This window comes from Aspergillus niger, assembly GCF_000002855.4.
Source record: "Aspergillus niger supercontig An03".
Lineage (NCBI taxonomy): Eukaryota > Fungi > Ascomycota > Eurotiomycetes > Eurotiales > Aspergillaceae > Aspergillus > Aspergillus niger.
In genome coordinates this window covers 523,852-547,409 of record NT_166520.1, presented here as the reverse complement: position 1 = coordinate 547,409, position 23,558 = coordinate 523,852, and the positions used below count along the sequence as shown (strand labels likewise).

The following is a 23,558-nucleotide window of genomic DNA, read 5'->3' as shown; positions in this document are numbered from 1 at the left end:
ACTACCGGCATCGCTAGACAAGCGTAGTTTTGGTGTTGTGACTTTTCTTTGGTTCCCTTTCTCTTTGGCTATTTCTCAGTGGTCCATTTGGCATCGGTATCATACCATTCTACATTGAGTACTCGCCGTGGCACATAGAAGGACGCAACGGGATTGTCCCAATTAATGGCGAGATCATCAGCGGTGAATTTGCTGGCCAATAAACGAGGCGATTGTATCAGCTTGTAAAAAGATTCTGCAACGTCTAGCTGACCGACCTCTCGGTAGGCGAGAGCGAGGAACATAGCGGATAAGTCGCTGCCCATGTTCAGTCCCAGCTCCCACCACTCCAGGGCAAGATTATTGTAGTATTCATGGGTTGGCAGACCATGGACAATGCTGGAGTAAAGAGTTTCCAGTCTGCCCTTTTTGAGTAACTCTCTAGAGTTTTCTGCTGACCGCGGAACAAATGTCTTCTCACCCCGACGGGGGAACAGTCCTCTCGCAGTCAGGTAGTAGAAATGGGCCAAAGAGGTGCAAGCACTGGGAATACCGGCCATTGCAGCCTGATGCATGTACTGCTCATACTTTTCATAATCACCCGCCTCAAACATCACAGATGCATAATTTGACAAGAAGTTGGGCTCTTGGTAGTCCACCCCCGCCAGACGGGCCAGCTCATCTCTGCCAATGCCCCAATCCACTCCCTTCTTCTTCAGCTCCTCCTGTAGACGGATGTACGTTGGCCACACCTCGGGGATGTTGTAGAATGAAAGAGGTGTCTCCAGGCCCTCCACTCGTGGTGAAGGATAGATGGTCGACATGAGCTCGTCCATAAGTGGCACCGCGCTTTCATGCTCCCCTCGGGCAATTAGAGTCCTCACATAAACATGCATGGCGCGAGGATCACGATCTTGCAACGCCCATTGTTCAACTTTATCCAGGAATTGGGTGCGTAGAGGGTAGTTCGGGTGCGCGTCATCGAGGTTCCTATGAGCGAGCATGAGGGTAGGGGATCTTGCGCCTGCGAGGGCACAGGCACTGTGGAGCCAAACTTCCAGGGCACGGTTATCCGGACTGAGTAGGCATCTCGAAACGTTCCAGATAACCTCGACATTCGTGGAAATCGCGCGAATCGCTTGTGATGATGGAGGCTGGGAATAAGCGGTTCGTAGCAGGGATTGTGCGATTTGTTTATATTTCTCGAGACTCAGCTTCGTGCTGCCGTAACTTCCCTCGTAGCTGTGGGTTTCCTTCCACCGATAATAGTGTTCCTCCACGGTCTTTTCCAGCCTTTGGAGCATTCCCTCGACATCACCTTGGACAGCGTGCGCGAATACTCCGTCAATTGTGAAGACGGCTTGCCTCCGGATGGATTGGGCCTTCCGAGCGGTAGGAGATCGTAGCGCAGCATTAGAGGGGGTCGTATGGAAAGATTTGGTTTCACTGCGCGAGAGCCGGCGATGGCGGGTAGAATGGCTCAGGGGAGTGAAAGTGCGCGTCAGGGAGATGGCTTCCGGGTGCCATCGTAGGCGACATTGCCGCAAGGCAGAGGATGTCCGGCTAAGGGACATGTTGAGGACGCCAGTGAGCCACAAGTGAGAGAGTGAGAGAGGCCACTTGGGTGGAATCTCGACCAGTCTCGATATGCTAGCAGCAGGATGGTCCGGTCGCGGTCACGTGCTGTAGAGCACGCTCGTCCTTCTCTTATGCTCAGTCATGTGATTTTTAGTATTTAAATAACTGGTGTTAACAAACTAGTTCATTATGAAATAAACACAATTCATCCTCTTGTAACTTATTCCACATGGAATGAACTCAATTATCATCTCCTCAAGATGTCTTCCCCAATATGTTCTACTCCTAATATGGTCGTCTATGCTGCAAAAACCGTGGCATCTCTTTTCTGCTCAATGAACTTGCCGCAATAGGACACTATATATTATCAACACAATGCAATTTACTACAAATAGTAAAGGCTGGCAGCTACTTAGTATTATTTGCTGCTGGTGGGAGGAAATCGGCACTCTTACTTACCTGCCGATCATTGCGTTCATCCTTCCTTTCATTAGCTCAATTGAATTCACACTTTCGGCCGATATAGTGGTTATCACTCATTTACGCGCCGACCAATCTGGCGAAGCACTTGGTAAAGACTATAGAATGTTTAGCCTTGTCCTAGGCACCTGATACACACTCAGCATGATGTTAGTTTCTAACCTCATACTGGAAAAGTAGCACGTATCCTAACACAGACCATGTTGATGTTGGTCGTGGTTCCCGCATAGAAGATTGTTTCGAGACAGTAGGAGCAAATCACTTAGCCGTCTATTGGATTCGATGAACTGGGAATATATCGCAAGTATGGAGCCAAGTCCACTGGCAAAGCGCATACCAATTGGACTCGATTTAAAAGCATGGGCATATCAGGGAAGTTAGCTATTCAAAGACACCGCGCGCTCAAACGGAGAGGAGTTTACGAGCGCCTCAAGAGCCAACTTTGAGCTTTAAGGCTTGCATGAAAGCCCGAGAATATAGGCTTCTACTATATAATCTAAAGACCTTAATATGAAACAGTCATTCAACAACAACATATATTGGTGCTGACCTCAAAGGATTTTAGCGTAATGGGGGTGAATAAGAGAAGGTGGGGGAAGGGAAGCGCGATAACACTAGACGAAGTAGAGACAGGAGGCGAACAAACAACATGATATGATCCCGATGACTGACCTGCAATCACACTTGAAAATATAACCGACGAACTCCACATGATATCAGTGCAAGATGGTATAGAAATCAAAACTTGAGGGTGTAGATGTAGGAATAGTAGAGGACATCCAGATATGAGGGTAAAAGTAAGTGTGAATTCGACTGTTTGGCATTACATGTCATTGTAAGCTAGTATATCGGTCTTAACGTAGCAACAACGAGCGGGAACCGAAACTATGGAGCACGTTGATCCCTTGACAGGCACTAGCAATGATCTCAAGGCACCTCTCCAGTCTTAGGTAGACTGCAACGCCAGTTAGCTCTCATTCGCCTTGTTGGTCTGCACAAAGGATGTTTGGGACTGAGCTTGGTGTCCGGAAAGGGTCTCCGCCGACTCTTGGTGCATTGAGCGGCGAGGGTTTGGTGAACTGAAGTGCTGACGAAGTGGGAGATCCGCCGACGATACATCAGTGCTTCGAGTGATAGTTTTATGGAACGATGCCTTGCCAGGCATGCCCGTCGGCATTGGCCCGGTTTGCCTCGGCACGGTCATAGGAATGCCAGGCGACTTCAGCACGTAGTCTTCGAATTCCTTCATGGTTCTTCGCTCCTCGCGTAGCTCTTCCCGTTCTTGGCGCTCTTCTTTCGTCATGACGCAATTCTGCAAGCTGACGCCGAGCACGGCAACGTAGTACAGGCTGTAAGGCGGATTAGCTGACTGTTCCAGAGAAAGGGTATTAGAGGACAGGAGTATCCTCACATGAGAATTATGGAAAATGCAAATAGTGCCTTGGCTTGCATACAGTAATGAACGTCTGTTTTGACAGCAGCCACTGAGCATTTCTTCGAGATGTACCATGGTGCACCCGGTTGAGGGTGCTCGGGATCGGACATATCGGGACCAGCCTGGTAGCGAACGGAATAGATGTACACGGCGATCAAGCCGGCATGGACAAAGGCCGACAAGGGCGGAGTAAGCATGTGGAGGATGTGGACCGGAATCTTTGTAATCCACACGAAGACACTCAGGATGCCCAGGACAAGGTTGTACTCCGTGATGCTGTTTCAGTGTTAGCCATGGGTTCTGAACCAGAAGGCTTCCACATACAATGAACTCCAGACAATGGGGGTCTTGAAGGGCCGATGGTTGGCTGCGGCGTAGAGTCTATCATTTGGTGAACTATTGAACCCATTGTCTGCGCCATCTTGCCAGAGCTTCGTCCGGTAGAGGTCGTGAGAAGCGATACCAGTGAGCGTAAGGATGATGATTGTAAGAGGCAGTTCAATGATCATGAATATATACATCAAGTTGTGGTTACGCCATTTCGTCGGGAAGAAATCACGAAGTGGCGGCATGCGCATGCGCATCATGGCTGTTTGTGTTGAGGGACTCGGATGTTGTCAAAGCCAGCTAGGGGAATGAATCGCAATGGACAGTATCAAGATAGTAACTAGAACTCTTTTCAATGGAGTGCTTGGGCTCGTGTTTCACTCGCGACTGATGGCCAGGCCGGTTAGCTGTACGTTCAGCTCACTGGCATCGAACACCAAACCATAAAACACAGATGAGAGCAGAGAAACAAAAATGGCTACCAGAGAGGAGCTCCGGGTGATCAGCTGGGGCGATGGCGAGGATAAGAAGTCTGGCACCCCGGAAGCGCCAGCGTCCATCCTCTTGTGGTGCATGGCCCAGACGGAGAGAGGGGGCAATATCACAGCAATGCAATGGCAAGCCAGGAAAGCGGGAAATGCAGTTGATGTTTCCAACGGATTGCATCTGGCCAATGCTTGCCGTCTAGGAAGCGCCAGCATCGGCGCCAGGCCGGGGTGCATCGCCAATGAGGCGGCAGAAGTAGCCGTTTGGCTGACGGCCGTCACACGCTAGGCGTGTGATGGGGAAGGCGATCTGCATGCTCCCAGCAACCCTTCACGCAACGGAACTAGGAGGAGGATCTGCCCGCCGGTTGGTGGGTGCAACCATGAGAGTACCAGCTATAATTGCTAACCATCAGATGGCTCAATACCTACGTGCCAGAGGAAAGAAGCATGGAGACAGGGAGACGATGAATGAGGTGGTGTCGCATCATGTGACCATTACCATCCATCGAAAAGGATGCCCGGACTGCCCAATCAGAGTGTGAAGCGCCCAGGTGGAGCAAGCAGACCGCGTGCGATGCTGTTTAGTATCTACTTAGTAGTTGTGACTGCGCGTGCATAAGGAAACTTGGGGAGGGGTTGGCAGTCATTAGGAACATCACATCAGTTCCCTGTCTGTCTTGTTGAGTATATTGCTGAGTGAGTACAATGTGGATATTGACGCACAAAGATGGGAATGCATCCAAACCTAAATGGAAGAGAAAAAGAGTTCGCTGCAAACAACTGAAGTAGGCACATGACATCTCCCAACGTCATCCATCTACCCTCGACTAAGTACTTCGTACTTCTTCTACCAAAGAAGCAACACGCTGTTGTTGACCACAACACAGTCAATCCCAATGCAATAAATACCTGCTACTCCATGTAAAGACACTAAAGGCTCCTCCCGCCAGCTGGCCCTGTGAATCCTCAAGCTACTACAGAGTACTAGACGACTAGTACTATCTATCTTCTCCAAGAAACAACGGTCCTCGACAATCATTGGACCTCCGGATGCGGAGACTCCTACTATTGCAGTGCCATCAACTGCTCCCAGTCCGACCTCGCCATCCCCCATCAGCTCTCTTCTCTAAGCGCCGGCTCTCGACTGCGAACCAATTGTGCTGCTATCACCAAGCACACCACATGAGCTCCCCGACAAACCGGAAGGGCTCACTGCCCCATCAATTGCGTACCGCTGCCGAACCCCGCCAGAACCGACTGTACAATGTCCGGCTGTCGCATGTCGAACAGGCCAATCCTTTCGTGCGGCTACTACAGCTGACCATACCCCCGGAGGTCCAGAATGCCGAAGATGAAGGTCAGGAAGTGGAAGAAGTATGATATTTCTTTCCTTTTTGTTTTTTCTATATAATAATTCCAACCACATACCTATAATTTTCATATTAACAGCAACATATCCGCTCCCCGACCAACCACATCGTGCTAACACCCAACAGTTAGCCAATCCCCAACAACCTCTAACATTCCTTCCGGGTCAATGGCTCGACGTTCATATCCCTTCTATCCCCAATGCAGGCGGCTTCAGCATTACCTCCACTCCAGCCGACGCACAAGTCCTCCCATCCCTAGAATCTCCCGCGGAGGCAATCACAACCGACGAAACCGACGTTCCACCCATCGACCCGCGCGGTCGGCCACCCTACGTAGAGTTAGCTGTGCAATATGCGCCCTCCAACCCAGCCAGCGCATGGCTCTGGCGACCGGCGGATGAGATCCTTGGCACGGAACTTAGTATCCGCGTCGGAGGGAGTTTTGTATGGCCTCCGTCTTCAAACGTGGACTTAACGAAAGTTCGGAATGTAGTTTTCGTGGCAGGCGGGGTAGGGATCAAGTGAGTGTGATGTCGATTCATAAACAGGAAAGAGAATTCGTAGCTAACTACTAACACAACCACAGCCCACTAATGTCCATGCTATCGCATCTGAACAATGGCGACGAGATAGCTCTCCCTCACCCGTCATTCAATATTCGATTTCTGTACTCAACGAAACTCCCACGGAAAGAAGAAGGAACAGTAACCGGGAGTGGTGGTGGTGGCAGTAATAGTCTGGAGCAAATATTGTTCCTTTCACGTCTACGACAGATCATTGCGTCGCAGTCACAAATTTGTCGATTGCAGATTAGTTTAGACCTTTTCATCACCGATCCTGGTTTGGATCAAAGTTCTCTTACTGGTTCTGCGGAATCTGATGATCTGACCCTGCATATGAGGAGGATTAATCGGGATGATTTACGCAAGGCGATCAGTAATCCTGATGGTAGTATTGAGGCGGCAGAGACTGTGTGTTATGTGTGTGGTCCGCCTGGGATGACTGATGATGTGGTCGGCAACCTTGAGGGCTTTCTTGGGGATAAGGAGCGCGTGTATTATGAAAAGTGGTGGTAATAGAGTAGGTTTGAAAGAAGAGAAGAAACAAAAAAAACCATCAGTTTTGTTGAGAAATTGCCTGCTATCGCAGCCCACGCATCCTGCAAATGTCGGAATCGAATAGTAATATGATACAAAGAAAAGAAGAGGAATGCCCGCCGGTTAAGTCTCAAATAGGAACGCCTCCCCAGTGATAGATGTAAAAGCCTCGAATAGATGATGTCGTCCGAAAAGCAGGGCCATATACGTCTCGCGAGACCCAGCTCGAAAAGAAAGGAGAGAAAAATACCAATCAGCGCTTAAGAAAGGCATCAATCTCCGATTCACTCTTCTTGTTCAGGCCCTTTGACAATGCCACCGTCGATAATCATCATCTCGTCAATTTTTGCTTCCGTCTCGCCATACTCCAGCCGCTTGTATGTCACCACACGGCCAGGGTTCATGTCAAAGTCATAGAAGCGCACGCGGCGCACATAACCCCCGTATCCTCCGTACCCGCCGAAACCAGCGCCTCCTCCATAGCACATCCAAAGGGAAGGCTTTTCCTCGTTATCCCGATTGAGCATGCAATAGTCATTGACATGATCACTAGAGCGGGTTAGCAAAGGGTCATGGATGGGCGGAAAAGGCATGCTTACTGTCCACAGCTCACAAACAGGATACCCTCTTCTTCAAGGGCATCCTTAAAGCCCGAGTTAAAGCCTGGCGCTGTTGGAATTTCGGTCCAGTTACCTCGGTAATAGTTGTTGGGATCACGATATTCTGGCAACGGAATGTGAATGAATGCCATGTTCATGTGCATGTGGGTGTATTCATGGTGCTTCGTCTTCAACCCCTGGGCAGTGTTCTTGAACCACCGAATTTGACTCGGCTTGATCCAGTCATACCCGCGGAACTGCCGTTCATCAGGAGAGTACGAGTGAGAGTCCAGAAGGTAGAGGGTTAGCGCGGAGTGGGTGGTGCTTCCGCGGCCAAGAATCTCAACATAATAATTTCCGACTCCGTCGATCTCCTCGGGGCCGGCAGTTGATAAAGAGTACGGCAGATCCTCCAAAATAGTCATGAGTTCCGGCCGCTTCAGGTTACCTTCGTCATCATGGTTGCCGAAAATGGCCGCGTAGGGTATTTTGCGATCAACAAGCAGTTTAACAGACTTGAAAAGAGCACTCTGAGCATCTCTAGAAGTCTCACCATTGACCTGGTCGCCGCTTAATACAACAAAATCAGGCTGCTCTTCGTCTAGGAGCCTTTCCACGAATTCTAGCGTCCGAGGATCGGCTTCACACTTCTGTCCTGGGACGGGTTCAGCCGGGACGGGGTCACGGCAAGCCCCTAAGCCGGTGCTCAGATGCAAGTCAGCCAGCTGCATGATCTTGAAGCGCCCATTTTCGTTTATCCTGGGCACTGGCTTCTTCGTTTTGGGGGGATCTCCCCGACGAACGCTGATTCGAGTTTCCAGTTCTTCCGTCCTGCTATCCAGTAGCAGTGGAGTATCCCTAACTTCCCAGCCAATTCGCGGATCGACTGCATCGGCACCGAAGAGAACATCGATAGCGGTGATTGCTTTCCCCGAATCACTTGCGTGGCGCTTAGCGGTTCGCTTCAGCCAGATACCACCGGGTCTCTGCTCCCATGTCTCTCCTTGTGCCTCAGGATCCTCCGAATACTCGGGAACAAGTCGGCTGATCTTAAGGTCAATAACAACCTTGTCTGTAGGAAGCAGTTCCTCCTCTTTCTTTCGCTCAAATCGAACAAATGCGCTCGAGGTCCAACCGGTGCGAAGGTAAAGGTCTTTCTCGATCTGTGACCAGGACTCCTGGCTTGGTTGACAGTTCGAAAAGACGTTGATGGAAGAACAAGTCACAACAGTGACATCGGTAATGGCGTAGCCAGCATAGTGGGATGGAAGATGGCCGTGGATGGAGGCAGGAAGGACACGGAACCTGTTGTCCAAGGTCACGACGAGGAGAGCGATGAAAGATGCGAAGATAGCGAGCTGCACGCCCGCTCGAACCTGTACAGATCTCCTATTAGTTCTAAATCTCCTGATGGGAGATTCCCATGGTTAGACGAAAAGGGACATACAAGTCGGCGTGTCATGTTAGGAATAGTTGATACCCCTGGCCAGTTCTAATCAGATAAGAAGTGGCCGAGCGCAAAAGCATATTGAAACACAGAGCCACAAGAAAGTATTAGGGGGGCTCACCACAGAGAAGACCTGATACTAGGTCATCTCAAGGGGCCAATAATTCGTATGGAGGGGAAAGAAGACGGTCGAGTACCGGAGGATATCCTTCCTATTCATTCATTCAGTCGGAGCCTATCCTTTGGGAAGGCGGTCGGTCACATGTCAGTGGCCAGCCGGGGTTATTACCAGCGACTAACCAATTCAGGTATAGTCACTTAGACCCCTACGCTAGTCCATTTGGAGATATAGATGGTGAATCATCTATTCCATTGAAATGGTCCGTCTAAGCACAAGGGTATATAAGCTAAATCTATGTTGCTGGTGCATATATACCGTTCATACTCAAGTTGTCTATATCTAGTACCATCTCAAAGATAAAATCGTTTCTTGGCTGAAACGCATCATCACTTCTTCGCACCCCTCATCGACCGCCCCCCCCATGTTATCCAGAGCAACCTCCGCAACTGAAATCTTGCCACTCAGGTTATCCTTAATTGTAGCAAGAATGACTCCCAGCTAACCAATAGCGTAGAGCAGCCTGTGCTAGAAATCTGCGAGGCGGAAATAGATCGAATGAGATTAGATGTGGCTGTGAAAATGAAAAAAAAAGTAAAGATAGCATGTCCTGGTTTCGATCCAGGGACCTCCGGGTTATGAGCCCGGCGCTCTTCCCCTGAGCTAACATGCTGGATGGGTGACAAAAGGTCGTTAGTTTTAATATATGATCCCACTTTATGGTCAATCTAATCTTATTCACGTCTGCCATAGCCTCAGAGAACCTTGATTTTGCACAAGGCTCTTTTCTAATCAGATCTGTTAGGTATGCACACCGAGTGCTAGTACCAGCATTGCATGAAGGACTACAATATCATTATTCGATAATCTACAATACATGCTATGAACTAAATAGACAAGACAGCTTCGTCTCTGTTATCTGCACAGCTTGTAGCTGATAAGGGACGCGCTCGTTAGGATCTCAAGTACTAGGATGCCATGACGGTATCCCTTGGGCACCGAGTCCTTTCCTCTTCTCTTTCATGAGGACATATTATTCAGTATCATAACGTATTCGTAGGATTGATAACTATAACTTCCCCTCAACTCAGACGGACAAAGTCCCCACAGGCGCAGCTGTACTCTTTTTCGGGGCAGAGATCACGGTCACGTGGCACTGAGACTCCATGTCCTTCCCGGTCCCACGGATCTTCTTACTAGCACGCTTCCTCGAGCCAGCCCCTTTAACCGTATACTATCATCGATCCCCCGGAATACGGAATCCACGTTTATGCCAGGGGTAGGCAACCCCCTCCGACTACATAACCATGTCCAATATGATTTCCTCGACTTTTGCCCCCAGCCTATCGCGCCGGGACACCAAATCCAGCATCAGTCATGACCCATCGGTGGGGTCCATACCACCCCCGTTAACGAGTGGTAGCGGATCACTTGGGCCTCAAAGCGCAGCAGCAATCTATCAGCATATCCACGATATGGCCGCTAAGCGGATCTCTACACTGGGCTATTTGCGCAAAGCGCACGAAGGTCGCATCTACTGGTTCAACACAGTCCACTTTTCCCGGACCGATATCAATCGATTGCCATACTTCGAGCCTCGTAAACTTGCCCGTCGCGCCATCAATTACCTTCTCTTGGGCCTCTCCCTGCCCCCGATTCTCGATGTCAGCACAACACCCGTGGAGTTTCTTCGCGCACTCAACACTCTCTTAATTGAATTTGAGGCTTTTCAGCAAGTGCATCCTCCCGACGGCACCTCCTCCTCCACCCTCACTCGCGCCCGTATCCCTCAGATGTTCAAGCGTGCCGCCCACGCCGGCACGAAAGCGCGCCGCACCAGCTCGGCCACAGAAATTGGCCTACCGATGCAATCCAGTGACCCGACGGACTTGAAATCAATGGCGAGTAACTCCAGCGCGGCGGCTGCGACCGTCTCGTTTCCGCATACGGAGGCCTCAGAGCTCCTCCCGGGTGAGGAGTACACATATCTTCTGACGCCATTATTACCCTTTGAACCGGACTATTTCGAAACATTCGTTACTCTGTGTGATATTCTCATTGACTGTTACACACGGTTGGTGTCACTGGTCTTCACACCTTCAGTATGTACTGTCGCATTGGGAGAAATGTTTTCCAAGGCGGATGCCAAGATAAGGAAGATTATGGTGGCGGGGATTATACGCGAATTTGAGGATGCTAGCCGTCACCAGGCTAAGAGTGAACTCAATAGCGTTGGTCGCGTGGTCTTGGGTGGGTTGATGGGTTAACCTGGAATGGTGACATGGGCTGTCAGGATTTGACTCTCAACATCATTGCCTCCGCTGGTGACGAACCGAATTGCAGGTGCTGGCAGCTCCTTAACACATAGCTCTCAAGGCTAATACGACACAACTGGTTGAGTCAACTCCGCAGTCAGCAAGCGATATTCTAGTCAATATATACACCCACCAGTCTCGCTTCCACAGTACGCCTCAATAAGGCAAATTTTGAGCGATACTCGATTAATATTCTCGTCCCATAGATACTACGCGGCATGCGACAACTACCAGGGATATTGATATCGTTCGATTGATTCATTGCCCGCTTTGGCACTTGCTCAAAGCAAAACGATGGGACTCACCACCCCTGCCTTCCGAACCGGCTCGAAGAGACGGGCTGAATTGTGGGCTCCAGCCTCCTTATAAGTCCACCAGCGAGCTGTCATGATGGCAAGCAACACTGGAACAAAACACTACATCAACACCGACAATATGAGAACTCTCACAAGGCACTCTTGTATGCCCGCTCGACGGCGGGAGGTTCATACCATTCTGAAGACTGAGGCACTCCTCCCCATAGTCGACCTTGCGTCGCGTCGCACTTCGCATGACGTTTGAAATCTGGCCGCCGGCATCGTTTGTGCAGCTACCAAGAAGGAAATATTGAAGCCCGTGGCTGCGCAATCTTTAATGCCATTCAATTTGTATATTTTGACCTGATCGAGCTCGGTATACAAGATGCTAGCTTTTCAGGTGCTTCGCTGTCTAAACGCACTGATGCAAGAGTATGGCTCAGAACGCCGTACCCCATGATATCACGCAAAGTATCCGACACATTTAAGTAATGCCATGCCGTGTATCTACAAACCGTCAATGCCTCAGCTGAACACGGAGAAACTAGGTGTAGAATCAAACGAGTGTCGCAGGTGGCCCACCAGTTGCCTGCAAAATGCTATCCTCTGTCTTTGCCACTAGTTACTTCCTGCTTCCTAACCGCAAGTTCTCCCTGGTAGGCTTAGTCTTCCGCGGTAAACCGGACGGGGCGTACTTGGGGCTTCTACGCAGTGTCTTCACTGTCTGCCTCAATAGCCCATGGGTCTAGGTGTTTCTGGCCTAGGTTAAAGTCCGGGTCCGATTTAACCTCCCGATCGAATCTACATCTGGAAATCCTTATCTAACATCTGCCTCCGTAGCCGCAGGAAGCGGAAGCACTCCAGTAGCGCGAGATTCAATCAAATATGGTCTGTCCCCGGTCCCCACAGCTGTATGGCTAGCCTTGCACTGATTGACCCACCTTTTCTGAAACTTGCTGCGAACCGTCCTCTTGGCAACATATGCCAGCTGTATTATCTTCTGGCCCAGTTGCGCCCCACAATCCGCAGCTCGCTGCACCTTCGACAGGATACGCAATAATGCAACTTTATGAGTCGTTCCTGTCTACCCCCACACGAACAAGGTTTTAGTAGAAACTGGGGCTCTTACTTTGCGACGTTCTGGATTGCTGTACGTGGCCACGAGAGTGTGTTGCCCATAAATTATTAGGGTCTAGTCATCAAATAATATGCTTTAGACGCCTTAGTTACCGGTTACATAGGGATGTAATTAATCATCAACATGTTTTCCCAGTAGAAGGGTACCTGAATGCCTGGTGAACAGGTCTGGCTTTTCGGGGATACTGCGAAGGGTGAGAATGGAGAAGGGCAAGAAAGGCTGTGCACCCGACATCAGCTCAAACCCTTTTGAAGATCACGACCCAAATGGCTGTATTACAATTGATACTTTGAATGAAGATGCGATGCAGATGACAGTCGCATTCATCAAACGTTATCACTGCCGCAACCATACTGGATAACGGTACGAGTGGTTTATCATCTAGTGATTTTCTACTAATCTAAATACAACCAGCAATCTATAAATTAACCAACCTACAGAGTAACCTAGCACCCAATAATTCATTTCAACTTACTCCAACATATGTACATTCCCACGCTGTGCTTAGCTGTTGTGGATGACTGATTGGTCGAACTCGGCGGTTAGTTAGTCTGTCTGTGTGTGTTAACTAGTTACTTATCAAATTTGATTATGTAATATATCGAATGTTACCTGTCTATTCTTCCTTTCTTCAGATTCTTTGTTGTTATTATCTTCAATGATTGTTGACTGTTACCCATTTTGCTGTGCATGACTGACTTTGCTGCTTCATTCCCTCTGCGTGACATTTCCTGCTTGGATCATCTTATATTATTATAGCAATTTGCTTCCGGTGACTGACTTTTGTATTATTGACGCTGCAGTAAGGCGCAAGAGAGCGGATAGAAACGAGCCTGAGCAGCTCTCTCTTTTTTTTTTTTTTTTTTTTTTTTTTTTTTTTTTTTTTTTTTTTTTTTTTTTTTTTTTTTTTTTTTCTTGGGCAACAAAGCAGCATATTTGAGTTGCCATACCCCGCCTAGTCCGGGATATAAAGATCTAGTCTTCCACATCACTGCTACTCGCTAAGTGGCCTGAGAAGGGGTGAGACAGACTTCAGGATATGGTCGGATCGCACCATATTGATGGCTTGCAAGATAGCCCGGCAGAGAGTTTGAAAGAAGTAAACTCCTTTCTATCCAAGTTGTGTTAGCCTCTGGGTTGTTTACTTAACGGTGTCGCTGCTGATTCCGAAATCCAATGGGTGCCCTGCTACTTACAATCTAGATAACTAAACGGCCTCGTGGGTGCCTCATCCCCGGCACTCTTTCTGCCTGTCTTTGGCACCCGCCTTACTGACCGCCCTTGACAGGGAAAATCCTAAAAAAGCAAAAAGAAAGTTGAGCAGACCGAGGTTCGACTGCGTGTCAGTAGGGTTTCTCAACTGACCACAGCTTTCACTTAGCAAGAGACTCCTCGGTGGTTTCCTCCCCTTAGGAGACAGTGCCGGCTGCACAGCTTCAGAAGCAAGGCAGACGATGCGACACCTAACAAGAGCTCAGAGATATCAACCCTGACCGCCCTAACCAGGAAATGCATGGAACATCTCTCCGCTAAAGAAAGCTTGAACGGCACCGCCAAAAGTCGCGCCGCGCCGCTCGCGCCGCTCCAAAGCTTTCTCGGCGACTTTTCCCTAGATTTTTTTTGTCTGACAGATTACTCACCCTTCACTCACCTCAAATAATTTTTCTGCGTCCACAGTTCTTTTTGAGGTTTCAATTTCCACTGGGAAACTGGAATTCTCTTTCTTCACTCTGTTCCTTCGAAATGAGCAACTCGTCGCCTCAATATGCTTCCCAAAAGCGGAACAACGCCCCCGAGGATTTCGAGGACAGTCAAACGGGATTGGAAATACCTTCGACCCCTTCAACACCCATAAAAGGAGTCAAGCAGGAGCTACAGGCAAATGGGTCAAAATCCAGACGGAAGAGGAGAGCTTTGGATAATGCCACCAACAATGCTGCACTGACATTGTCTCAACCATCGCAGCACAGTACACCAATGGATCATCCACCAAAGCGCAAGAAGGTCCGCGAGTCCATGGAAAGCCAGATACAGAGTCGCAAAACAGATGTGGCCAAGGAAAACCTCGACAATGTACTCCTGGAGAACGCATCTTCAGCTTCACTCGCTCTAGAACCAGAAAATAAGGACAAAGAGGGAGGGTCTGCCCAGGAGGAATTAGAAGCAAACTTGACCACAGCGTCAAAACAATCTATCGAGAAATATAAAGGCTTGGTGGACTTCAAAAAGGGAAAGCGCGGTCTGGATGCCAACAAAGGGAAAGGAGACAGATCTGGTTTCTTTACACCGGAGGAAGTAAAGGGATTGGAATCATTCAAACTAGATTTCTGCACCACCCACGGCATGTCGAGCGATACGTTCGACCTTATGGTGCAGCATTCAGAAAGGGACAAGTCAAACCCCTTCCCTTGTCCTACGGAAATCACCACAAAACCGGCTTTCTGGAAAAAGGTCTATGAGATTATTCCGGGTCGCAACAAGAGATCGGTTTATCGGTTCATGAGACGACACTTTCAATGTACAACTCAGAAGCCACATTATTGGACTGCCGAACAAGATGACGAACTCATCTTACTTCATGAACGCCACGGGCCCAAGTGGGCTCACATCGCCAAGATGATTGGTAGAAGCGATGACGACGTGATACAGCGATGGAGGAATCACCTCGAACATCGCCAGACGATGAATCGAGGGCCTTGGTCTGAATGGGAAGTATCTGCACTACTAGAGCATCTACAGGCCTGGTGGACCCACATGAAGAAGTTAGGCCATGATGTTGGCCGGGATATCTATGAGATAGATGAATCCAAAATCTCTTGGGGAAACATCAGCAACAGCATGGACAACTGCCGTTCCAGGCAGCAGTGTGGAGACAAATTTCGCAAGATCAGGCGCAAGGTCTTGACTCGGCGTAGCATGGGAAACCCGGATGCTTTCTACGACCCCGTTGTGGAGGCAAAACCACCAAAGCGCCGAGGTAAATCGAGGTCGATTACGTCTTCTCAGAGCCAATCAAACAAGCACTTTAAAAGTTCTGAATACGTGGAGTCGGATGACGAGTCAGGCGAAGAGGAGACCGAGACTGACAATACTTCCAGTATGGATCAATCAACGTCCAAGTTTGATGACAATTCATCTTCGTCTTCGAAGTCGCTGAAATCTGCACCCAAGAACGTCAATCATTCAGTTCATTCCTTGGAAGACAGCGATAGGTCCGATCCGGACATTTCCATCTCCGGGTCAGAAGACTCAAATTCCGAGTCGAACCCAGGGAAATCAGGTTCTGATAATGATACCGGTAGTCTTCGTTCGGTACAACCGTCTGGCAAGAAGCAGTCTTCGGGACACAAGGACACTGGAAGCCACAAAAGACAACGGCGGTGATTGTGGAGACAAGCCTTTCTGTGGGAAGTCAATAATAAAAGGACTCTTTGAAAACGCTTCCACCGCTCTAAGAGACGAGCCGGATCGCAAGTTGCGACTCCTTAACCTACCATCACACCAGCAAGCATGCCGACAGGGACACCAGCAGAAATGCCAGCGAGCAACATTCGGACCAAGCAACATTTTAATCTGGCCCCTCAAACAATACCGACATACCCGATGTTCTCTGCATCATTTGACGGATTCCCCCATCGAATCATAATGTCCACATTGTAGAAAGATGTACTGGATCGAAAACAGCAGAGATCTTTGCAGGATACCTGTATTGGGCCAGGGTTCCGTGATACGCCGGGTTGATTGGCGTATAATTGTAGCCAGCGGCACGCGCCGTTTTCGGAGGTCTTAAAGTAGATACTACTAGTTGCCAAAGGCACCGAAGATGTCATGGAAAGTGATGGAGCCTACGTTCCCTGCCGTCAACGTACGGTGGGTTTCAGGATTACAGACATGCGTGTGTTAAGTCAGTTTGTGTAGATAACACGAAGGGATGCTATTTAAATTTCATTTGCTGTACCGAGTATAGATCGATCGATCGGTCGATGGCTGCAAAAAGCCTGCATAGTGTCACGTGACAGCTGACAGGACTGCCGCGTTTCCTTCCCCGTCCAAGTCAAGACAAGACGTGCTACTCGGGACTAGTCCAACGTTAAAACCTGCGAGATAGAGTCCAGAGATGCTAATTAGGCTCCAATGAAATTGTCCGTGGACAGCATGTCTTTAAATTCCGCGCTTGACCGATCGGCGTAGCGCCTCTTCACCCTCCGTTTCTTCTGTCTGATATTCTTTTTTGCCCCCTCTGCTGTGCCAATCCGGCCTCCTTTCTCGATTGTCAAGCTAGCGATCGAATTTTGCAGCGCCCACCACAATCCAAGTGGGTGCTCACCGGCATAGTGGAGGTTAGCAGTCTCAGGTTTAAGGCTGGTCACTTTATCAGACCATCTCATCCACCGAGTTGTTATCCCCCGCTGCGGTTTTCGCCTGTCTTGTCTTCCTTGCAACTCGGGGCTTCCCGTCCTCTCTTTTCTTCTCACGACCTTTCTATCCCCTTATCTGCGCCCGGCCTTCGTCCTCTCTACTACCCTCCCAATATAACCCTCCTCGAATCATGTTGATCCTCGATTCCTCAGCTCAAAGTGCTGTTGCGATTGTGGGTCTCTGACCTGCAGCGACTTTGGCCTGGTCTGCGTCTTCTTTTCCTCCCACCTCGTACATATTGATCGGCAAGCAGCCGTCTTGATTCGGCAGCCCCTTCGTTCTTCGAACCTCCCATCCGTTCTTCTCCTACCGATACAGTTTTTCTCCCTGCAAATCCCAGTGTCCCAGTCGGTGCGGGTGAAACCGCAGGATGTTTTCCGCCGTGCTGCGGCGGGCGACCTCGGTCACTTCACGCTTCACCTCCCACATTCCATGGCTAAAGAACCTGCGCATGAATTTTGTGCTCATCCACTATGTCTACATTATCGCCACCTCTTTGCTTTCTTCAATCATCATCTATCCAGGGGCTAATCTAGACTACACCGATGCCCTCTTCCTATCTGCCGGCGCCGCCACCCAGAGCGGTCTCAACACCGTCGACCTCAATACCTTGCATACCTACCAGCAGATCGTTTTGTACGTGGTCTCCATGCTGACTACTCCCATCTTCATCCACACTGTGCTGGTCTTCGTGCGTCTTTACTGGTTTGAAAAGCGATTTCAGCATGTCGTCAGCGATGCGCGCGCCCTTCGCCATACTCGCTCTCGCCTCCGTACCATAAGCGAAGATAAGGATGGACAATCCTCTTCCCGGGAAGAGGCTGGTGTCGCCGGTCGGTCTATCGTCGTCCTGCGCGACACACTAGGTCATCCGGGAAGCCGGCAGCAGGCCAAGGAGAAATCTGGCGAGGACTCACCCCCCGCCTCTCCCACCGCGCGGGATCCACCCGAAAATTTGGGCGAAGATGCGAGCAATGCCCTTAACCAAAAGTTAGGGATAGGACTAGGGAACAGTCTAGGAAACCTTCGTGTTCCGGCTCAGCTGAGCCCAGAACATCATATTGCATTCCTGGAGAATCAACGGAGAAACAAAGGCGCTCTGCGAATCCCTAGCCCTCGGGAGTATGACAACGGTGGCGCACCACAAGTATTGGAGGAAGAAGAGGAGGAGGAGTTAAATCGACCCGTTCGCACATCTAGCAATTCTTCGAGTTCCGAGCGCAGCCCATGCGATATCAGCAAAGAGGATGAGAATGACAAGGACGAGGACGACGAGGACGATGACAAAGACGAGGATAGGCCGCGCAGACTCGATGGCCCCCATATTACGATTAACGAGCCGGATATGATCCGGACAAGGACGCGGAACTCTACTTTCCCCCGATTAGATACACGTCCCACTTTCCGTGAAACAAAGAATGACACTGATGCCTCGCAACTGGGTCGCTTGACGTCGCGGCGACCAACTCTACACAATCTTTTCCGCACCCTTACGCAGGAACGTGAACGGTCAACACAGCCGTATCTCAGCTGGAACGCCACGGTCGGTCGGAACTCCAACTTTGTCGATCTGACCGAGGAACAACGTGACGAGCTCGGCGGGATTGAGTATCGGGCATTGAAGACTCTGGCAGTAGTCCTAATTTCCTACTATGCCTTCTTCCACATTCTGGGCATTCTGTGCCTCGTGCCCTGGATCATGACCACACATTGGGGCAAAGTGGTCGAGGAAATCGGACAGGGTCGCCCTTGGTGGGCCATCTTCATGGCTCAATCAGCTTTTAACGATGTCGGTTTCACTCTCACGCCAGACTCGCTATCTTCATTCCAGAGAGCGATATTCCCGCTCCTGCTTATGACGTTTTTGATTATTATAGGGAATACGGGATTCCCTTGCATGCTGCGCCTGATCATCTGGGTTCTGTCCAAAGTGACTCGTGCCGAAACCCCGCTGTGGGAGGAACTCCGCTTTCTGCTGGATCATCCGCGTCGATGCTTCACTCTACTCTTTCCGAGGAATGCCACGTGGTGGCTCTTTGCAATTTTGGTGGCCTTGAACGGTATCGACTTGATATTTTTCATTATTCTGGACTTGAATGATTCGGCCGTCACATCCCTGCCCACTGGTATCCGTATCGTGGACGGTCTGTTCCAGGCAGCCTGTACTCGAACCGCCGGCTTAGCTGTCATCTCTGTATCAGACTTACACCCAGCTGTGCAGGTGTCCTACTTGATCATGATGTATATATCCGTCTTTCCCATCGCCATTTCTTTGCGACGCACCAACGTATATGAGGAGAAGAGTCTGGGTATCTACGCTTCTACCGAGGATGATGAGTCGGATGAGAACCAGACACCGCCCAGCTATATCGGAGCGCATTTGCGGAAGCAACTCAGTTTTGATCTATGGTACGTGTTCCTGGGCCTGTTCATCATCACTATTGTGGAAGGCAAGCGCCTCCAGCAGCAAGATGAGTATTCCTTCCAAGTGTGGTCGGTGCTGTTCGAGGTCGTATCAGCGTACGGCACTGTTGGTCTGTCGCTCGGGTATCCCGGAGTCAATGCCTCCTTCTCCAGCCAGTTTCAGGTTCTCTCCAAGCTGGTCATCATTGCGATGCAAATCCGAGGCCGTCATCGCGGTCTGCCCTATGCCTTGGACCGCGCCATTCTGCTCCCTTCGGAATCTCTGAATCAGAACGAGATCGCAGACGCAGAACGGCGTATGCGTCGTCGCACCTCTAGCCTTAGCCAGATGTCTATGGACCGCCAGCAATCTCAGGGTCGACCGKAGCACGGGGCTTCTACGAGTCTCGATCCAAAGGACCGGGCAAGCCAGACATGGAACAATGGCGACATCATCCGTCGTCAGTCGACGATACGGTCACAGCGCTCGCAGCGCTGAAAAGTATCTTGGTTATGGTGGCATATTTTGTTTTTTMTAGACTTGGGTGGGACTTGTCTGTTTGTCTGTTTTAATTCGTCCCTTCTTCCGTTTCGCTAGCTGGCGGGCCATGCTAGAAGTCCTTGTGGTATCTGGCAGTTAAGGATGTTCTCTGCAGCTAGGTACCTTATCGGTCCTCCAACAACGAAAGGTAGAAGTAACTTGAGGGGATCTCGTCAATTTATATTCGTTGACCTGATCGAGCCTGCTTGCTACTTAAGATTCTATCTTTGCAGGAGGTGCTTGGCCGCCTGAAGCAACAAAATATGGTGCCCAACACGGTCGGATCACTCAAACTTTCAGTAATGAGTAGACGGCGCAACACCAAGCCACATGTACATAGACGCAGTTGATAAGATAGCCAAAATATACCACTAGAGAAAGAGTAAGAAATTCATTTTGAGTGTCGCAACTGACTAGCCTGTTTCTGTCTTGACTCCACGCCACCGGCATCCATACAGCGACAAAAGCAATCGAGTTTTTGATTTATGTATTCGCCCGGCTGGTGCACTATCAGGATTTGTATATCAAAGCCTACAATTTGATTCACATTTAGTTCCTATATAATATCAAAATTCTCTTTCTTCCATCTTTCTCCGAGACATGGTCTCATTACTGGACCATAGTGATAATATAGACTTAGTATCTTCTACAATAAATTAAGTACAAGTTGATATGTTCAAAGAACATTCTCTATATCACTATATCCATGGCTCTTTTCAGAAAATCATTGCTATGCTCGAGAACAATACTAGAATAAGAGCACGAACACGAGGTCACGAAACCCCCGTGTATACAACAGTAAGAGTAAATAATGCGGTCGAACACGATTAAAATAGACAGTAATGAATGCCACAACTGGCAAGCCATTTGGCTACAAGTTACCAATTTTTCGGCCCCTAGCCACTTCCTACAGCCTACCTGCATGTTTCCTTCGTAGGATGAGATGCGTAGCCTTTCAGGGACATTCAAGCAGTGCGTAGTCCTTGAGGTCTCTTACCAAACTTCTTCAGTGTCGATATATACGGCCTGTAGGCCTAGGTGTTCTCCTGGTCGACTAACTTTTGCAGCCGAGAGGAATCTACTTACTATGTAGACTAGTCTAACAGACGTGACGGGGTGGAACCTGAGATAGTTATGTGATTGTCCTCGGACTATTGTTATTCCCTTCATCCTGGGAACCTTGGTTCGACAGCGGGGACATCCTCACTATATCTACTACTACTACCTACTACTATGGGACATCCCCCCTCAACTTCAGGGACAGCATCGGCAAGCCACCTACGTATCTCTTTTTAAACCCTTCTTCGCTGTGATATTCTCAAATATTCCCTGAGCATGTCTGTCCAGGAACCAGATGGCTATTACGACTTCGGTTCCTTCAGCCGACCGGTGACCACCTCCAGCCCTCAGGCTCAAGTCTGGTTCGACCGCGGTCTCATCTGGACATATGCCTTCAATCACGAAGCAGCTGCCAACTGTTTCCAAAAAGGCCATCGCACATGACTCGACCTGTGCGATGGCATACTGGGGTCTTGCATACACCTTGGGTCCCAACTACAACAAAACTTGGCAATCCTTCGACGAGCAAGAACTCGAGGTCGCCGTGCAGCGAACCCATGAAGCTGTCGCAGAGGCCCAGATACACGCCACAACCACCCAACCTGTGGAAGCAGCGCTCATCGCAGCCCTGCAACATCGATACCCCCAGAATGTGGCGCCCGATGACTTTAATGGCTGGAATCAGAAGTACGCTAACGCCATGGAGTCCGTTTACTTACGCTTTCCCAATGACTTGGATGTGGTGGCTTTGTACGCGGATGCCCTCATGAATCTGACTCCATGGGCCCTCTGGGACTTACGAACTGGTCTGCCTGCAGCTGATGCGCGCACTGCGGATATTAAGAAGGTATTAGATCTGGCACTGACCCAGGACGAGGCGCTACGACACCCGGGAATCCTGCATCTATACATCCACTTAATGGAGATGTCCAGTGAGCCAGAAGCAGCACTGAGTGTAGCAGACCATTTGCGGGGTTTAGTACCTGATGCAGGCCATCTTAATCACATGCCATCGCACCTGGACATTCTCTGTGGTGACTATCGACGGGCGATTGCGTCGAACTCGGACGCAATTCGAGCCGATGAGAAGTTCCTTGCCCGTGAGGGCGCAGTCAATTTCTATACGCTATACCGATCGCATGACTATCATTTCAGAGTATATGCGGCGATGTTTGCGGGGCAGTCGCAAGTTGCGTTGGAGACGGTAAAGAGTCTAGAGTCATCCATTCCAGAGCAGCTCCTCCGTATCGAGTCCCCGCCTATGGCTGACTGGCTGGAAAGCTTTGTGAGCATGAATGTACATGTTCTGATTCGATTTGGACGTTGGGAGGATCTTCTTGCTCTTGAATACCCGCATGACACGCAGCTATATTGCGTCACCACTGCAATGATCCAGTACGGAAAAGGTGTAGCGCTGGCTGCGCTTGGGAGGATTGATGAGGCGAGTCAACAGAGCGCGTTGTTCAAGGAGGCTGTGAAGCGCGTACCATACAGCCGAATGTTATTTACCAACAAATGTCTGGATATTTTGGCCGTGGCTGACGCTATGCTGGATGGAGAGCTCGAGTATCGCCGTGGCAACTATGACGTGGCCTTCACCCATCTACGGCGATCTATTACCCTGGATGATGGATTACCGTATGACGAGCCGTGGGGGTGGATGCAACCGACCCGCCATGCGTACGGCGCTCTCCTGCTAGAACAGGGCCATGTCCAGGAGGCAGCCGCAGTGTACCAGGCTGATCTTGGATTTGACGACACGCTGCCTCGTGCAAGGCAACACCCGAACAACGTATGGGCGTTGCATGGGTACTACGAATGTCTGAACAGACTGGGACGAACGGCCGAAGCTCAAATAGTGAAGCCTTTCTTGAAGCAAGCAGTTGCAACGGCCGATGTTCCAATCAGGTCATCTTGCTATTGTCGTCAGGGAATTGCAACATTGTGTACGCAAGAAGCTAAACCGCGGGCCGCTAGATTCTAGACAGTATATCCAGTGCTTTGCTCTATCCACAAATTAATATACCCCATCGGAATTTTGCTTCCTCTGGTTCGCTGACTCGCAGGAAGAGACGAGCATAATTGCGGCCTGCAACTCCCTTATAGGCCCACCAACGACCTGTCATATCGGAAAGCCGCTCTGAAAGCAGGCCTACACGCCAATGCCGGCCTTACGAGAGTCTCGCCGGGTAGCTTTCAACACCTGCTTTGACAGCGGTACTTTATTCTTTGAAAGCTAAAGCCACTTTCCATCCTTGGTCAGTCTCGCATCGCCACCAAGAAAATTTACTGAAGGCGACCCTTGGCGGAGGGCTTATCGATTGGTCGAAATGCCTCATACTATAAGTATTTTCTCTTTTGTGCGCGGGGTTTGGCACTACACCAGTACCTCTTCAGACAAGCCCACAATCCGCATCCATGTTGCGCCTATTTGATATCACGGGAGTCTAGAAGTTCAAAGAAATGTGT

The 23,558-nt window shown here is 49.7% G+C and overlaps 12 protein-coding genes and 1 non-coding gene across 13 annotated transcripts; 6 read left to right on the top strand and 7 right to left on the bottom strand.

The window, feature by feature from the left end:
* Nucleotides 1–68: 68 nt before the first annotated feature.
* On the bottom strand, nt 69–1,553 carry An03g02810 (hypothetical protein; the record flags this gene model as incomplete). The annotated part of the gene is made up of 1 exon (XM_001390140.1): nt 69–1,553. The coding sequence occupies one exon, from the start codon at nt 1,551–1,553 to the stop codon at nt 69–71; it is 1,485 nt and encodes a 494-aa protein (XP_001390177.1).
* A 1,451-nt stretch (nt 1,554–3,004) lies between these two features.
* An03g02800 (uncharacterized protein) lies at nt 3,005–4,056 on the bottom strand (the record flags this gene model as incomplete). Its single annotated transcript, XM_001390139.3, has 3 exons — nt 3,005–3,386; nt 3,449–3,748; nt 3,797–4,056. The coding sequence occupies 3 exons, from the start codon at nt 4,054–4,056 to the stop codon at nt 3,005–3,007; spliced, it is 942 nt and encodes a 313-aa protein (XP_001390176.3).
* A 217-nt stretch (nt 4,057–4,273) lies between these two features.
* On the top strand, nt 4,274–4,829 carry An03g02790 (hypothetical protein; the record flags this gene model as incomplete). Its single annotated transcript, XM_059746989.1, has 2 exons — nt 4,274–4,546; nt 4,590–4,829. The coding sequence occupies 2 exons, from the start codon at nt 4,274–4,276 to the stop codon at nt 4,827–4,829; spliced, it is 513 nt and encodes a 170-aa protein (XP_059603572.1).
* Nucleotides 4,830–5,469: 640 nt separating this feature from the next.
* An03g02780 (uncharacterized protein) lies at nt 5,470–6,733 on the top strand (the record flags this gene model as incomplete). Its single annotated transcript, XM_001390137.1, has 3 exons — nt 5,470–5,661; nt 5,784–6,178; nt 6,244–6,733. 3 exons carry the CDS (start codon nt 5,470–5,472, stop codon nt 6,731–6,733), a joined length of 1,077 nt encoding a protein of 358 aa, XP_001390174.1.
* Nucleotides 6,734–7,038: 305 nt separating this feature from the next.
* An03g02770 (uncharacterized protein) lies at nt 7,039–8,815 on the bottom strand (the record flags this gene model as incomplete). The annotated part of the gene is made up of 3 exons (XM_001390136.3): nt 7,039–7,303; nt 7,354–8,729; nt 8,801–8,815. 3 exons carry the CDS (start codon nt 8,813–8,815, stop codon nt 7,039–7,041), a joined length of 1,656 nt encoding a protein of 551 aa, XP_001390173.1.
* Nucleotides 8,816–9,519: 704 nt separating this feature from the next.
* tRNA-Met (CAT) lies at nt 9,520–9,591 on the bottom strand. The gene has a single exon. It is a non-coding gene; the product is annotated as a tRNA-Met (tRNA).
* A 634-nt stretch (nt 9,592–10,225) lies between these two features.
* On the top strand, nt 10,226–11,185 carry An03g02750 (uncharacterized protein; the record flags this gene model as incomplete). The annotated part of the gene is made up of 1 exon (XM_001390135.1): nt 10,226–11,185. The coding sequence occupies one exon, from the start codon at nt 10,226–10,228 to the stop codon at nt 11,183–11,185; it is 960 nt and encodes a 319-aa protein (XP_001390172.1).
* A 329-nt stretch (nt 11,186–11,514) lies between these two features.
* On the bottom strand, nt 11,515–12,901 carry An03g02740 (hypothetical protein; the record flags this gene model as incomplete). Its single annotated transcript, XM_059746987.1, has 6 exons — nt 11,515–11,636; nt 11,725–11,852; nt 11,893–12,118; nt 12,251–12,317; nt 12,356–12,609; nt 12,814–12,901. 6 exons carry the CDS (start codon nt 12,899–12,901, stop codon nt 11,515–11,517), a joined length of 885 nt encoding a protein of 294 aa, XP_059603571.1.
* Nucleotides 12,902–13,048: 147 nt separating this feature from the next.
* An03g02730 (hypothetical protein) lies at nt 13,049–13,347 on the bottom strand (the record flags this gene model as incomplete). The annotated part of the gene is made up of 4 exons (XM_059746986.1): nt 13,049–13,067; nt 13,106–13,113; nt 13,143–13,218; nt 13,280–13,347. The coding sequence occupies 4 exons, from the start codon at nt 13,345–13,347 to the stop codon at nt 13,049–13,051; spliced, it is 171 nt and encodes a 56-aa protein (XP_059603570.1).
* A 1,063-nt stretch (nt 13,348–14,410) lies between these two features.
* An03g02720 (uncharacterized protein) lies at nt 14,411–16,051 on the top strand (the record flags this gene model as incomplete). The annotated part of the gene is made up of 1 exon (XM_001390132.1): nt 14,411–16,051. The coding sequence occupies one exon, from the start codon at nt 14,411–14,413 to the stop codon at nt 16,049–16,051; it is 1,641 nt and encodes a 546-aa protein (XP_001390169.1).
* Nucleotides 16,052–16,248: 197 nt separating this feature from the next.
* An03g02710 (hypothetical protein) lies at nt 16,249–16,497 on the bottom strand (the record flags this gene model as incomplete). The annotated part of the gene is made up of 1 exon (XM_059746985.1): nt 16,249–16,497. The coding sequence occupies one exon, from the start codon at nt 16,495–16,497 to the stop codon at nt 16,249–16,251; it is 249 nt and encodes an 82-aa protein (XP_059603569.1).
* Nucleotides 16,498–17,456: 959 nt separating this feature from the next.
* An03g02700 (uncharacterized protein) lies at nt 17,457–19,988 on the top strand (the record flags this gene model as incomplete). Its single annotated transcript, XM_059746984.1, has 1 exon — nt 17,457–19,988. One exon carries the CDS (start codon nt 17,457–17,459, stop codon nt 19,986–19,988), a length of 2,532 nt encoding a protein of 843 aa, XP_059603568.1.
* A 1,489-nt stretch (nt 19,989–21,477) lies between these two features.
* On the top strand, nt 21,478–23,073 carry An03g02690 (uncharacterized protein; the record flags this gene model as incomplete). Its single annotated transcript, XM_001390129.1, has 1 exon — nt 21,478–23,073. The coding sequence occupies one exon, from the start codon at nt 21,478–21,480 to the stop codon at nt 23,071–23,073; it is 1,596 nt and encodes a 531-aa protein (XP_001390166.1).
* Nucleotides 23,074–23,558: the final 485 nt, after the last annotated feature.